We start from the raw sequence: 17,083 nt of genomic DNA, 5'->3' as shown, positions 1-17,083 counted from the left end.
TATGTGGTGTACATACATGCATCCAGGCAAAACACCCATACACATAGAATAAAAAATAATATAAGATGGAACCTAGGGCCTATGCTGAGACACTTTGCTTAGCTTTGGTGTAGGGAGGAGGGGACTGGACCTGTCTCAACTGAGTCTACCAGGCTGGGCTGACTCCCCAGAGGAGACCTTGCCTTGGAGGAGGTGGGAATGGGAGGTGAACCAGGGGGGGGAAGGCTGGGGTGGGAGGAGGGAGGACAGGGGAATATGTGGCTGATATGTAAAATTAAATTCATTATACAATAAAAATATTTTTAGAAAAAGAAGAATTTTAAAGGAAGAAAGGGTGTAGGAATAGTTAACAACTCTGTCTCATTCATGATTTTAACAGGATTAATTTGAGGTCTTTCTCCATTTAGAAAATGTTGGTTGTATGTTTGTTATAAAGAGCATTCACTATGTTGAAGTATGGGGTCCCCTGACCCTATTCTCTCTACAACTTTTCTCATGAAGGAATTTTGGGTTTGTCAAAGGCTTTTTTTGCAACTACTGAGATAATCATGTAACTTTTCTTTAGTCCCTTTATATGGTTTATTATCTTCATTAGTTTATATAGTGCATTAGGGTTTCTATCGCTGTGAAGAGACACCATAACCACTGCAACTCTTATTAAGCAAAACATTTAATTGAGGCTGGCTTACAGTTTCAGAAGATTAGTCCATTATTATCATGGTGGGACATGGCAGTGTGCAGTCTGACATGGTGCTGGAGAAGAAGGAGCTGAGTGTCTACATCTTGATCTGCCTGCAATAGAAGGAGTCTTTGTCCACATGGACATAGCTTGAGCATAGAGGAAGGAGACTTCAAAGCCTAGCCCCACAGTGACACTCTTCCTCCACAAGTCCATGCCTACTCCAACAAAGCCACATTTCCTAATTGTACCACTCTCTATGGGGACCATTTTCTTTCAAATCACTACATATGTGTTTGTTGAACCACCCCTGAATCTCAGTATAAAACCAACTTGGTCATGGTGGATAGCCTTTTATATATGATTGTATTCAGTTTACAAGTATTTTATTAAAGATTTTTTAATTGATGTTTATCAAGAAAATTAGCATGTAGTATCTGAGAGATTTTTGTTTGTTTATTGTGTATTTGTGTGTTTGTGTGTGTGTATTTATCTGCTTTTGTTATTGGAGTTATACTGGCTTCATAGAAGAAGTTTGGAAGTGCTTCTGTTTCTATGGGGATGGTTTTTGTTTGTGTGTTTGTTTTTAACTGTAGTTTTTTTGCATTTCTTTTTTATTTTAATTTTTCATTTTACATACCAACTACAGTTTCCCTTGCCTACCCTTCTCTCTCTCCCTCTCAACTCCATCCCATCCAAACCCCCATCCACTCCTGTGGGGCGTCAACTAAGTTTGGCACATCAAGTTGAGGCTGGACCAAGCCCCTTCCCTCTTTATCATAGCTGAGAAAGATATCCCACCATAGGGAATGGGCTCCAAAAGGCCAGTTCATGCACCAGGAATAAATCCTGGTCCCACTGCCAGGGGCCTCACAAACAGACCAAGTCACACAACTGTCACCAACATTCAGAGGGCCTAGTTAGGTCCCATGCAGGCTCCCTAGCTGTCAGTCCAGAGTCTGTGAACTCCCACTAGCTCGGGTCATCTGCCTCTGTGGGTTTCCCCATCATGATCTTTACCTGGCCTGCTCATACAATCCCTCCTTCCTCTCTTCAACTGGACTCCAAGAGCTCAGCCCAGTGCCAAGCTGTGGATCTCTGCCTGTGCTTCCATCAGTCATTGGATGAAGGCTCTATAAAGACAAAGTATTCACCAATCTGATTACAGGGGAAGGCCAGTTCAGGCACCCTCTCCACTATTGCTAGGAGTCCTGGGGAATGCCTTGTGGATTCCTGGGAATTTCCCTAGCACCAGGTTTCTCCCCAACCCTATAATGGCTACTTCTATCAAGATATCTCTTTCATTGCTCTCCCTCTCCATCCTTCCTCCTACTCAACCATTCAGTCTCCTTATGTTCTCATCCCCAATCCCTTCCCCTCTTCCCCTGCTCCAAGTTAATTGAGGAGACCTTTTCTATTTCCCCCTCGCAGGGTGATACAAGCATGTCTCTCTTAGGGTCCTCCTTGTTACCTAGGTTCTCTGGGGTTGTAGATTGTAGCCTGGTTATCCTTTGTTTCACATCTAATATCCATTTATGAATGAGTACATGCCCTGTTTGTCTTTCTGGGTCTGGGTTACCTCACTCAGGATAATTTTTCATGATGTCATTGCTTTTGACCACTAAGTAATGTTCCATTGTGTGAATGTATCACATTTTCTTTATCCATTCTTCAGTTGAAAGGCATCTAATTGTTTCTAGGTTCCGGCTATTATGAATAATGCTGCTATGAACATAGTTAAGGAAATGTCTTTGTGGTATGCTTGAGCATTCCTTGGGTATATGCCTAAGAGTGGTATTACTGGATCTTGAGGTAGATTGATTTTCTGAGAAACCAACATACTGATTTCCACATTGGCTATACAAGTTTTCACTCCCACCAGTAGTGGAAGAGTGTTCCCCTTACTCCACAAACTCTCCAATATAAGTTGTCATCAGTGTTTTTGATCTTAGCCATTCTGACAGGTGTAAGACGGTATCTCAGAGTTGTTTTGACTTGCATTTCTCTGATGATTTAAGATGTTGAGCCATACCTTAAATGTTCTTTGGTCATTTGAAATTCTTCTGTTGAGAATTCTGTTTAGATGTGTACCCCATTCTTTAATTGGATTATTTGGTATTTTGATGTCTAATTTCTTGAGTTCTTTGTATATTTTAGAGATCAGCCCTCTGTCAGATGTGGGGTTGGTGAAGATCTTTTCCCATTCTGTAGGCTGCAGTTTTGTCTTATTGACCATGTCCTCTGCCTTACAGAAGCTTCTCAGTTTCAGGAGGTCCCATTTATTAATTTTTGCTCTCAGTGTCTGTGCTACTGGTGTTATATTTAGGAAGCAGTTCCCTGTGCCAATACATTCAAGACTACTTGCCACTTTTTCTTCTATAGGTTCAGTGTAACTGGATTTGTGTTCTAATTATAATATGTCATGTGAAATTTTTCTTTCTGATCCTTTCTACTAGTAATATCTGTGCTTCTTGTATCTGTATGAGTTTGTCTTTCCTGATTTGGAGGAAGTTTTCTTCTATAATCATGTTGAAATTCTAGTCTGTGCATTGACACAGGAGTCTTCTCCTTCATCAATGCTTATAGATAGAAGATTTGGTCATTTATGGTGCCCCACACTTCCTACAATTTCGTTTAATTTTTTGTTTATTTGTTTTAGGTTTTTTAAATATTGTTTTGCTTATGTGATCTAATTCCTCTACTTAACTTTGAGTCTTGATATTCTATCTTCTACTTGATTCATTCTATTTGTAAGGCTTTCCTGTGAACTTTCTAATCAGGTATTGATATTTCAATTTCATCTTCATTTCAGCTTGTGTTCTCTTCAATATTTCTATCTTTTTGTTGAATTCAGTTTTCAAATACTGAATTATCTTTGTTGTTTCATTCAGCCTTGTGTTTGTGTTTTCTTGTACAACACTCAGGCAATTATTCTCTTTGAGTTCATTCTATTTAAGTTCATTCTTCTAGTTGTTTCTGACTTCTTTAATTTAAAGAATTAATTTAAACTCCTTAATTCTTTGAAGTTTACAATTGTTCAACTATGTTCTTGGTCTTAAGACATCTAGGTTAATTCTTACTGGAGAACTTAATTTCTATGAGACTGTTAAATTCATAGGTGAAAATATAGTATTGACCTTTCATCTTGTTATTGCAATGACACCTGGGCATATGGGCATCTATTGTTGCCTCTGTTTCTGATATGAACACATCAGATTGGGCTTACACATGATGTGCCACCCTGCCTCAACCTGGGGTTAGGAAGAGTGTAGGTGGACCTCAACAGCCTGAACTGGGGACAGGTTTGGGGATTGTGGAGGGTGCAGTCAAGGCAGGGTTAGACAGACTCAACAGGCTAGACCTAACAGCACAATGTGTAGGTTCAAGTGAGTCTGAAGGATGGCTATGGTGTAAGTAGTCATGGTTTGATGAGAGTTGCCAGGATGGATGTGCCAGGGAAAACACAGAGCACATGTAGCATATCTGTTTCTGTGTGCCACATGACTGGGCTAGATGGTTCTTGGTAGAGAAGGGTCTATGATCTAGTGAGTCTCAAAGGAAAGAAAATGAACCAGGAAGAGTTCATGATCCATGAGAAGCAATTGCAGGCCTATCAGGATTAGGAGTGGGTGGTACTCCAGAGAATGAAGGTAGAATATTTATGTCTCCATATCAGCAGGATAAGTTAAGATGTTCCTGGTGATCAGGTGGGTCCCATGGGGAGACGAGGATCTAGAAGGAGATCAAGATCCTAGACAAGCAGCTGTGGAGTGAACAGTGTAAAGGGGTACTGTATCTAGGAGTGCAGGTCTAGAATAATTCTTCTTTATTTGTTTGAAAAGTTAATATCTTTATATATTGTAGCTTCATCATATTCACTTCCAAATCCTGTCTACTCACTCCCGCAGGTCACCCTCCCAACCATTGGCTCCCATTTTCATGTCCTCTCTGTTTTTTCATTCTGTGGTTCTCATTGTTGATTTGTTTTATAAAATCTCTCAATCCAATTAGTGGTGTCTGGTAGAAAAATGACAGACCTTCTTGGGTTGGTATTATGCAAGTCATGTGCAAGCAGCTATAGCTGTGGTGAGTTCACGAGTACAACAGCCATGTAATGTTCAGAAAAACACATCTCACAGCACTCCATGCCCTCTAGCTCTTTATTCTTTTACCTCTTTTGCAATGTTCCCAGAGTCTTGGGATATCCCAAGATATCCCACTTAGAGCTAAGCACTCAACAGTCACTTAATCAGCATTTTCGCTATAGGTCTCTACATTGATTGCTGTCCACTACACAGAGAAACTTCTCCGGGCACAGTTGAGTATACGACAAAATCCCACAGAGCATTGCTGCTGGCTTGAATTCTAGCATGTTATCACATGGACTGCCTTTGTGACTACCATTGAACTGCCTTTTGTGACTGTTACCTTTTTTAATGTCCAACCTCTGTGTGAAGTGTTTGAATCTTATCTGACTTCTTCCTGAAGTGTTCAAAGCCTCTGGAAAAACTTGGGTGTGAGGGACCTTAGGAAACCAAGATTCCATGTGACTGAGAATTACTTTGATTTATTTCCTTAAGGGAAATTCAGGAAGATGTTTGGGTATGCAGAAATTGATTTGTTAAGATGTAAATTGTATAACCATAAAAAAAAATGGTCTTTTGCAAAGCAGTGGTAATCAGTTCACCAGAAACTGGCTTCCCTGCTGTTTCTAAGCCAAAATTCACCCTGGTGTGACCCTGTTTCTCCCACGGACCTGCACAAAAGCAAACACTGACAGTTGAGAGAAGCAGTAATCTATGGGTATAAGTGTAACTATTCAGAAAGTGTATTAACATTATGCTCATCTAGCAAAAATAGCAATAGGTCTTTCCCTAGGGCCTATAACCTCCTGAGTCATGAACTTTAGACCAGGTTTACAGATGTGAATTCCCTGCTGTGGAATTCAAATCTAATTAGAAATTCCTCAAGTTTAATCATGAGGCAGATGACTACTCTACAACCTTCATGTCATTATTGCATCTGTGAGTCTGTCCCACTTAGCATGTCAGTATTGTAGCATCCAGGGTCACCATCTGGTAGTATCATTGATGTTTTTCCCACAGTGTCCTCATAGCACTTCCTAGTACTATGACAGTTACACAGCATGGAAGAAGTTTCATGTCTGTTCCAACTTGGAATCTCTAAATCCTGTAACAAAAGTATGTTGTATCTTCAGCAACAGGGTCTTAACTCTGGTAGACCACCAAGAGCAACAGCAACAGGCTTTGCTGCTTTTGGAGTCTCTGTATCCTCCCTGACCAGTAACTCTTAGAGAGGTACCCCATACTTGGCATTGGGATTTGCCTTTAATAACTCATAACTCATGTCTTCTGAGGAAAGCACAGTGTACCCATTGCTCATTTTCCTACATTTATCTAAGTTATATTTTTGATTAGCTTACAAAGTGGTGTGGTTCTATAGGATCATTTATACATCGTTAGTTTTGGTTTACCCATATCACCCACTCCTCTCCCCTGTCACACAATCCCTATTCTCACTTAAACATTGAACCACTTAAACCTCACTTAAACATTTTCAATCACAATGGTTCTACTCTGTCTCTACCCCTCCAGGCCTTTTACCCTGTTCCTCTATTGGGCTCATTATAGCTTCCTGATCTCTAGAAACACTCCAAATAAGTCTCACATGTTCCCAACTCTAAATGAAAAGCTACAGGTAATTAATGGATGCTGAGAGAGAGAGACAGAGAGATAGATAGAGAGAGAGAGAGACTCAGCCTTCTCGAGAGATGAGATATCCAATCCCAAGTGGTCAACATTAAATACACAACAGCAACATGAAATAGACTCGGCAAAATGTGTGTGTACATGCATGCATTATGTATGTATGTATGTATGTATGTATGTATGTATGTATGTATGTAACAATCATTAGAGAAGAAAAGGAGAATTTGAGAGGAAAGAAGGGGACACAGGAGGAATTGGAGGGGAGACTAAAAAGGGTAGAAATGATGTAAATATGGTATAGATGTAGTTAATTCTCAAAATGTAACTTAAAAGAAACTTTAAAAATGTCAAATTAAAATGCAAATCTAAATATAAGGATCATCATATCATATATATGTTATATGATCCACAAATAACAGGAAAAAATGGCATGGTTGCCTCACTAAGTAGAATATTTTCCATTCAATCAATTTTATGTGGATTTTGTATTGTCCTTTTCTTCTTTCTACATGTATATGTGTGTTTTGAATACATGTGTGTGTGCATCTTTGCATGTGTTTGGGCATACATGGGTGGGGGGTTATAATTTGTGCTTGTGAGTACCTAAATTGATATCTGGAATCTTCCTTGGTTGCTCTCCTATATTCATTGAGACAGAGCCTCTCATCCATGCCCAGAACTTGTTCATGGAGCAAGTCTAGCTGGACACCTTGCTCTGTGGATCCCTTGACTCAACTTTCTAAGCCTGGAATAACAGGGGCCAAAATGCAAATGCATCATGTACAGGGAATTTTGAGAAACAAATTCCAGTCCCCATGCTTTCGTGTCAAACTCATTAACTTGCTGCCCCAGATGTTTTTAAGTGTGGCAAAACTGAAGAGGACTTAGACGTGTGCATGGTAGCAGATACATCCCAGATGAGAGGTCTTGGAGAGCACAGCCGAGGAAGAGCTGAGCCCTTTCTTTGCACCTTGGGAAGACATGGCCTGAGTAAGGCAGACTTTGCCCACAGACATGAGTGATCAGCATGCTGTGCTCAGGAGGTGTTAGATGTTGTCCTACAGAAGACAATGTGAACAGATCTATAGATCCAGATTTCAAGGGAAGTTGGCCCCTGAAGCCAGGCTCTCAAGGGCTAATTGTGTGATAATATGCTCTCACCAAATTTTCTCCAGTACTTTGGCCAAGGCAGGACAGGTAGCTGCCTTCTACTTTGCAAAACTGGAAGGTGCTAAGGCTTGGATTCTGGTCCATGGGGCATCCTCCTATCTGTCTTATCTTGAGTTCCTTCCAAAGAAGATGCTGAGATGAGATTTGTGGTCAGGTCCACCTGGAGAGAGGACTCCTCAGATGCACTGGAGGAAAGGGGAGTGTGGCAGGAGGGAGGAAGCCAGCTGTGTGCTGTGTGAACAGTGGGGCAGGTGACATCAAGAGCAAGTGTGTTCTTGTGTTTTCCATTGCCAGGACAGGAAACAGAGACTGGGAAAATTTTGTTATTTCTGTTTGATTGATTGTTTGACTGATTGATTGACTGACTGACTGATTGCAGCCCAGGATGTTTCCAAACTCATTGTATGGAAAAGCTGGCCCTGAACTCCTGATTCTCTTGCCTGTTTTCTGAGTGATGAATTACAGGACTATACAATCATGCTTAATGGCCTTTTTGTTTGTGTGTTTAGTTGGTTGGTTTTTTGTTTGTTTTTTTAGAACTTGTATATTTAATTACACTTCTGGAGTTTGAAGTCCAAAAATAGAGACTACAACTTCTCTGCTTAAGAAAAAAAAGTATACAGGCGAGAGGCGGCCTGCAGGAGAGAAAGGGAAGCCCTTCCCATAACAGCTTGTCCATTCCTAGAAGAAAAGTATTGGTCAGCTAATAAGGGGCCTGCCCCATGGCTCTAAAACCTTGGTGCCTTATTAGACCCTTGTCCCCTTAGTGCCATACTGTCAACTGAGTTTCAGTGTGAACTAAAGACACCCAAACAGTAGTCACAAACAAGGTTTGTTGTTACCAATGATATCTGGAAGGTCTGGGGAGAGGGGTCTAAGACTATGTCATGAAACATGAACTCTAACCATCCCAAAATGATCCCTTCAGACCCACAATCTCAGAACTTACACAATGATGTTGTCAGGACTGCAATGGTGGAGGCCATTGTGATCTATCAGGAGCAGACATTGGCTACAATGTCTATAATCTCCCCAGTACTCCATGGCCTCTTGCAGTAGAGATCACAGCCCCCAATTACAGATGGGAAAGCTGAAGCACAGTGGAGCTATGGGATCATCTCAGACTGAATGAGGACAGAGTTGTACCTGTGAACTCACTCTTTATTCTCAACCACTAGGGCAGATCTGACACAGAGTAAACCATTAATAAATATCTAAAGTGTGAATGAACATTGTACAGCATTATTATTAATTAGACTAGTGAAGACTTGAACGAGATCCTTCTAGTCTAAATCTCACGTTCTTTGCACTGCCCTGTTCAGAATATCCCAGTGCCCACAGCCAGTCTGTCGTACAGCTTAGACAGATGTCTAAGTTTATCCAGGTGTTGAAGGGCGGAAGGAAGAGAGCATGAGAAGAAAGAATGAAAGGAGAAACAACTCTACTATGGACACTTACGCTCCATTCTTCTTCCCTAATTTATGATTCATTTCAGAAATGCATCAGAATGAAGGGAGAGAGAATCTTTACCACACTGCGTCCTGGAAAACAGAGGATTTGCTCCAAAATTTCACACAGCTATTACTTCTACAAAAATCTTACCCAAGAGGCTGGGACACATTGGTGTGGAAAAGATGGCGTAAAAGTAAACCAGAGGAGAGGGGACATCTGATTGAGATCCAAGAATTATTTTATCCAAACCCAGATACCCAGGAAGAGCCTCAATTAGTCATATTAGAGGGGGCTGCTGGGATTGGGAAGTCAACGCTGGCCAGGCAGGTGAGGAGAGCATGGGAGGAAGGCCAGCTCTACAGGGATCGCTTCCAGCATGTCTTCTACCTCAGCTGCAGAGAGCTGGCCCAGTGCAAGCAGCTGAGTCTGGCTGAGCTCATAGTAAAAGACCAGACTGTGCCTGCAGCTCCCATCAAGAAGATCCTGTCTCAGCCTGAGAAGCTGCTCTTCATCCTGGATGGCATAGATGAGCCAGCATGGGTCTTGAAGGAGCAGAATCCTGAGCTCTGTCAGCACTGGAGCCAGCCACAGCCTGTGCACAGACTCCTGGGCAGTTTACTGGGGAAATCCATCCTGCCTGAGGCTTCCTTGCTGCTCACAGCTCGGACTATAGACCTACAGAAGTTCATTCCTTCTTTGGGGCAGCCACGTTGGGTGGAAGTCCTGGGCTTCTCTGAGTCTGAGCAGAAGAAATATATCTACAAATATTTCACAGAGAAAAGAGAAGCAATTAAAGCTTTTAGATTTGTTAAATCAAACCCAGTGCTCTCGACCCTGTGTGTGGTACCCTGGGTGTCCTGGCTGGTCTGCACTTGCCTGAAGCAGCAGATGCAACAGGGAGAAGACCTCTCACTGACCTCACGGACCACCACAGCCCTCTGCCTGAAATACCTTTCCCAGACAATACCAGCCGAGCACCTGGAGAGCCATCTCAGAAGGCTCTGCTCACTGGCTGCTAAGGGAATCTGTACAAGAAGGACCTTGTTCAGTGAATTAGCTCTCCAGCAGCAAGGGTTGTCTGAGGATGTCATCAACAATTTCCTGAAGGTGGGTGTCATTCAAAAGCAGCCCAGCTCTCTGAGTTACAGCTTTGCCCACTTGTGTCTCCAGGAGTTCTTTGCAGCAATGTCCTGCATCTTGGTGGATAGTGAGGATAGATATGGTGATATGGAAAACTACAGAATTGTGGAAACACTGATAGAAGTGTATGGAAGACAGAACCTGTTTGATGCACCCATTTTGCACTTCCTATTTGGTCTTTTAAGTAAAAAGGGAATGGGAGAAATGCAGAAGATCTCTGCCTGCAGGTTTCCTTGGAGGACATGGTTGTACCTGCAATGGCACATCCTAGAGGAAGCCCTATACCATCAACCATATTCTCTGGGTTTACTCCATTGTCTGTATGAGATTCAGGATAAGGAGCTCCTGACATTTGTGATGGAAAACTATCAAGAAACAAGGATGCATGCCCCAGTGGATATGCTACATCCAAGGTTCCTGACAAACATGAAGCATCTGCTGGTCCAGACAGACGTGGAGCTCATGGTGGTCACTTTCTGCATTAAGTTCTGCTGCCATGTGGAGAGGCTTCAGCTGAATCATGGTGGGCAGCAGGAGAAAGGGCTGACGGCCCCAAGGATGGTTCTGTGAGTATGCAGACACAGTCCTCTCTCCAGCTTCTCTGTATATCCCATGAGCACACATGTTCTGAACACCAGCAGCACTCTTAGCTGGTTCCATGGCAGCAGCATACAGGTCATCAGTAATATCTAATTGCTAAATCTGATTATCTTTCTCTGCTTCCCTCTGTGTGCCTGACTATGTGACGAGCTATGAGCTTTTATCTCTCCCTATGCCTCGGCAAGGACCACCTACCTTCTCTGATTCAAATTTTCCTCACCCTTCACAAGGTTCAAATGGCGCACAGTGACTCATGCTGTCTCTTACCATGCTTTCTCTCTGAGAGACTGCTCACTCAACTCCTACAGACACTATCCCCTATCCCCATAACCCCATAAAGATGACCTTGGCACTGAGGTCCTTCTATGATCACCTCAGAAGGTATATATATATATATGAGAGTCCCTATATTTTTCCTGTCCAGATTACTTCCCTATATGTGTCAATGAAGGCTGCATGGGCCTGGCACTCAGCCTGAAGGCTTCCTAACTACCTGCCAATCCAGCAGCAGTGTAGACCTCCCCTTCCAGAGTCTCCTACCGCCGTGCAGAAGTGATGACTCAGTATCAATATATGCTTCTCTCCTCTATAGATGATTCATTAAGTGCTGATTTTATGTCACACCCTACCAATCAATTGCAAGAGGAGACGTAGAGTTGCTGCCCCGAGGATTTCAAAACTGGGAGAGAAGACAGCGAACTACTCTAATTAGGGCACGACTGTTGCAATAATAAGGAACATGCTAGTGCTCTTGAGTTGAGGACTTTAACAACAAAGCAAGAACCCATGTGAAAAACTCAAAAGTAGTAGAGCAAAGGTTGGAGAACAGGAAGAAGATGAAGAGATGAGGGGAAACGGGTCAAAAAGAACAAATGTGATCAAACTTTCTTACATGTAGGAAGTTGTCTCAGTGACTCTCACTTTATATGATTAGAATGGACCAATAAAAACATGCTTGCTGTAGAAGAGTGTGATTTACCAATTATCAAAACAATGAAAATTAGTATATGTGGTGATATATTGTGTACCCTAATAAAATTGCCTGAAGATCAGAGAACAGAACAAGCCACTAGATTAAACATAGAGGCCAGACAGTGGTGGCACACACCTTTAATCCTAACACTCAGGAGGCAGAAATCCATCTGGATCTCTGTAAGCTCAAAGCCACCCTGAACTACATGAGATTGATTCAGTCTAGGAGGGAAACAGAGCCAGAGAGTAGTAGCACACACCTTTAATCCCAGTACTGGGAAGCACACACATGTCTTTAATAGATGGGCAGAGAAAGGTATATAAGGTGTGAGGAAGCAGGAACTAAAAGCTTTTCAGACTGAGGAGTCCTAGAGGTAAGACGTGGCAATGGCTTTTTCCTTTATTTCTCTGATCTTTCAGCATTTGCCCCAATATCTGGCTATGGCTTTTCTATTAAGACCTTTAGAAATTTGAACAAGTATCCTCAAGAATTCAATTAAGGATAGCATTAAGAACTGGGATAGCAGAGCTTGGTTGTACACGCCTGCCATCCCAAATTCAGAAGACTAAGGAAAGGTCAGAAGTCCCAGTCCAGCCTGGGCTACATAGTGTGAGGCTGTCTCAAAATATTACAGTCTAAGGATGTAACTCATCAATAGAGGAATTGCCTAGTGTATTGGTTAATTTTCTGTTGCTGTGATAAAACACCATGGCCAAGACAACTTATAGAAGACTTCATTTGGGCTTATGGTCCAGAGGGATCGGGGTCCACCATGGCAGAGGAAAAGGATGTTAACTGGAGCAGCATCTGATAGCTCATTTCTTGAAGGACAAGCAGGAAGAAGATGGAGTATCCTCTGAATGGCTCAAGGCTTTGAAATATTAAATCTTGCCCCACTGACATATTTTCTCCCACAAAGCAACACCTCCCAAGCCTCCTCAAAGAGTACCACCAATTAAGAGCCAAGCATTCAAATGCCATTAATTGGGTAGCATCTCATTCAAAACACCATACCTAATAGCCCAAGTCCCAAGGTTTTGTCCACAGCATGAAAGTAAAAATGTGACATGCCCTTTAATATTTTCTCTATATACTTTTATATGGGAACATTAAGCCACACTATCTCTGTTGTCTTATATTCATATTTATTTTCTTACTGACTCAAGGATGTCTTCTCTGGTTGCTAATGGTCTAGTGCAATATCATTCTGAATAGCCTTATGATATTGCCTAGGAAGAATACCTTGGTGAATTGGATCATTTTCCTGTTCTTGGCCAGTATAAGTTGTTTCTAAGTGTCTATGGTTACAGAAAAGTGAGCCTTGAATGACCTTGATACAGATGTTGCAAGTAGAAGTGGTCTGCTGTGGGGCTTCAGAAGAATTCAGAGTATATACCGAGACAGAGACCAGATAGGTCGAGAGAAACAAGAACAGCACCTGCTTGCAAAAGACAGTGGCCTTTTAGAGCCTGGGGACAACACCAAGGGAGAGAGAGAGGCTTCAGCTGCTAGTGAGAAAGTAAAGTTGAGGGGAAAATTCAGACAAGGCAGGGAGACCAGCAAGGAGGCCTTCGCACACTAGGCCACCAGGGGTGGAGGCTGGCCAAAGTCAAAGAATCCAAAATGGCAGGTGAGTGTCTTAGTTAGGGTTTCTATTGTTGGAAAGAGACACTGTGACCACAGCAACTCTTACAAGAAAACATTTGATTGTGGTGGCTCACTTACAGTTCACAGATTCAATCCATACCATCATGGTGGGACAAGGAAGTGTACAGACAAACTTCTACTTGTACTGGAGAGGTAGATGTTACATGTTTATATGCAGACAACTGGAAGAACTGTGTCACTGTGCATGGCTTGAGCATATATGAGACCTAAAAGCCTGCCTCCACAGTGACACACTTCCTCCAGCAAGACCACACCTACTCCAATAAGGTCACACCTCCTTAAATTTCTACTCCCTTTGGGGACCATTTTCTTTCAAAACACCACAGTGAGCAACAGCTTCTGTGTGTGTGTGTGGCTCATAATGGTGCCTCATTTTTTTTTTGAATAGCACATTCTGAAGTTCCACTTTCAGTCAGTATAAATACTAAACATGCATCAAAACTAACATCTTTTGTGGGCTGGGAGAGTGGTTCCACTCTTAAGAGAACCTGATGCTCTTTCAGAGAGTGTGGATATTTCCCAGCACCACATCAGATGGCTCACAACCACCTTTATCTACAGTCCCAGAAGATCTGATGCCCTGCTTCAAGCCTCTGCCAGTTTCTACATGCATAGAGTACACACAGACAAGCAGGCGTACAAACATACACTGTCTTAGTTCAGGTTTTTATTGCTGTAAAGAGACGCAATGACCACAGCAACTCTTATAAGGAAAACTTTTAATTGAAATGGCTCAGCTTGCTTACAGTTTCAGAGGTTCAGTCCATTTATTATCATGGTGGGGAGCATGGCAGTGTGCAGGCTGCCGGAAGTTGACTAACATCCTCAGTGGTATCCTGAGCAAAGGAGACCTCAAAGTCTGCCCCCATGTGACACATTTCCTCCAACATGGCCACATGCCATGGACTGGCCCATCAGGGGTACCACGACCATAGGGGGACCAGAGCTTGGGTAGTCAGGAAGGCAAGGATTCGGTGAATGACAGACAGACAACACACTCAGAAGTGGTTTGAATCTGCTGCAATTTTACTTCTGCAAATCAGTAGTTTATATACAGAAAAGAAAACTATCAAGTCATACAAGGAACAACAAGAGGTTGGCAATAATTCAATTACATCATCTTTAAAAACAGTAAGCATATAATTATTAATCGGCGCTAGACATATCCCTTCACTCACAAGAACTTGATGACCCAAAGAGCAGTCTGTGTTTTTTAAACTTAGTACAGTTCCTAGACTTGTGTAGGCTTCTTGCAGCTGTGTCCTTCATTTTTATCTCAGCTGCTCGCTAGTTTATTATTCATTTTTACTTTCCTGGTTCTCATGACCCATTTAGCCAATTTGGATGCTGCAGATCCTCCCTAAGTCTTTCTTCAGTTCTTTACCATATATCTCTTCTAATATAAAACCTTTTTACCTGCTGGAATATGGACTCTTGTACTTTTACACCCGTAAAGGGAAGGGGTTTTGTTGTAGTCCTTAAGTTTTCCATGGTGAACTTCCTCAACAGAGGGGCCTACCATCTGCCTCCTATGAGATAATGCTTTCTGCCATAAATCACTTAAGTTGGGATTCCTAAAGGATTCCTAGTGGGTGAGTGTTCATTCCCTAGAAGTGCCTGAACTATTATACTTTCTATTATCTAGGGGCTTGAGGCTTGAGGTCTTTAAGGAATAGTTCATTCTGCTATATCTAAATAAGGTCCATGTCCAGCTTTCCCTTTCCTCCATAGTTCACAACCCAAGCATTCATTAATTTTGGCTGTGTTTTATAGATTAATTAGAGCATTTTCAGAAAGGCAGTTATACAGAACCCATAGCCCAGAGAGCTCATGATCTGTGAAGCATGTCTCCTTCGAGAAGGAGGAATAACACGGGCACTCTGCCAGGGACCTCCAGGGAGCTTAGTCCCGTGGGACATGAATCTCCCATCCGCTATTATTGACATAATTGTTCATGTCACACGGACGACACTGGAGTTGGTGTGGTAGCCACACCCACTCCAACAAAATCACACCTCTTAATAGTGCCACGCCCTATAAGATTATGAGAGCCAGTTACATTCAAACTTCCACACATACAAAAAGTAAAAAATAAATAATTTTTTTTTTAAAAAACACCATCCTTCAAAGTTTAGTATTTGGTTTTTCTTAACATCTCTGGTTATAAAAGAATCCTATACTTTTGTTTCAGTCAAAGTTGGCCACCTTTAATCTGTGTTTTTGAACTTGTGGTTTTATTTTGATTTTGTTTACAGTGTTAGGGATCAGATGTTGCACACACCAAGCCCTTGTGGTTTGGAGCTCAGCCTGATTTAAAATTCACCGTTCTCCTGCCTCTGTAAGCTTGGTTTCTGGCATTAAAGGAATGGACTACCACTCAAGGTGGTTCTCTCTCTCTACCTCTCTGTCTTTCTCTGTCTGCCTGCTTGTCTCTCTGTGTGTGTCTCTGTCTCTGTGTCTGTCATTTACCTCTATGTTTGTCTGTCAATTTCTCTTTCTGTCTATCCTGCTCTGTCCTCTCTGTGTATCTCTGTCTCTCCCTGTCTCTACCTATCTACTTATCTCTCTCTATCTATTCATCCTCTCCCATTTCTCTTGTAAAGATATAGGGACCATATGGACCAACACATCTACAATAACGTTTGTGACCATGCTTAACATCCCACCACAGAGTTGATCTCAACCTCTTCTTCTGTCCAGTTTTCTTTTATGAGATTCTAGAATTCTGTTCCAAAAGAAAGCAGTTATATTCTCATCAAAAGGAAGAGATTGAGTTACCAAGGTCCCCTTTAGTGCCAGGGTCTGTGGTTGGTATTGTAGATTATAAAGAAAAGATGCTAGCCACCTGTTCACACCTTGTGGGACACTTAGACAGAGTCAGAAAGAGACACACAAAATGAACACACAGCATGCTATAAGGATGTGGATGAGGAACCATGCATCAAAACGATGGAGCAAAGGAGCATGTAGAAGCTGGTGAATCCTGGGGGTGGCATATTGAGGCCTGGTGTTCAGAAAGAGAGAACCCTAATCTGCTGTGTGGGGCTCTGTGAACACACAAGTTATATCCCTCATGTCCTTCTCTTTCTCTTTCCCCCTCAGGTCCAGGTGGACCCCAATCACTAATGACAGTTGGAAGATTTTCTTCTCCACTCTTAAGTTCACAGGAAACCTGAAGGAGCTGGACCTAAGTGGAAACCCACTGAGTAACTGTGCACTGCAGAGTCTTTGTAAGACCCTGAGGTACCCTGGATGTCACCTAAAGACATTGTGGTGAGTCTGGCTTGGGTTCTCCCCTGATGCTAGGATGGATGGCAGGAGAGCAAAGCAAAAGCTGAGTCTGGAGTGAGACTTAGTATTCTTCAAATATTCACCAAATGTTCTTGACCACACCAGTAACAGAGGCCAGACTTGTTATGATAATCAAATGGCTTCTACTCTCGGGGATCATGAAAGACTGACATTCAGCAGGGAGCCCCACTAGCTATTGATAACAAGAGGCCCATGAGGTCCGCAATGGAGCAAACTTCCTGAGGAAGCGGCTACAGCAGAGCTCAAGAACACAGAGGAAGAGGCTAAATGAAGCAGGAGGGGAGAAAGCTCCAGGCCCAGGGAATGGCGTCTCCCTGCTCTCTGCCCTTGTAACCAGCCTTCTACTCTGTTTGTATGGAC

The 17,083-nt window shown here is 42.4% G+C and overlaps 1 protein-coding gene across 1 annotated transcript in view; it reads left to right on the top strand.

Moving 5' to 3' along the window:
• LOC121826466 (NACHT, LRR and PYD domains-containing protein 1a-like) overlaps positions 1-17,083 on the top strand; it is a 46,316-nt gene that overhangs the window by 9,996 nt on the left and 19,237 nt on the right. Inside the window, exons 3-4 of the mRNA XM_076542812.1 lie at positions 9,074-10,736; positions 16,514-16,684. Coding sequence (XP_076398927.1) covers positions 9,074-10,736; positions 16,514-16,684 — 1,834 coding nt within the window. The remainder of the gene's footprint in view (positions 1-9,073; positions 10,737-16,513; positions 16,685-17,083) is intronic.

The sequence above is a fragment of the Peromyscus maniculatus genome, chromosome 8 (assembly GCF_049852395.1).
Source record: "Peromyscus maniculatus bairdii isolate BWxNUB_F1_BW_parent chromosome 8, HU_Pman_BW_mat_3.1, whole genome shotgun sequence".
Classification (NCBI taxonomy): domain Eukaryota; kingdom Metazoa; phylum Chordata; class Mammalia; order Rodentia; family Cricetidae; genus Peromyscus; species Peromyscus maniculatus.
This window is presented reverse-complemented; position numbering and strand designations above follow the sequence as displayed.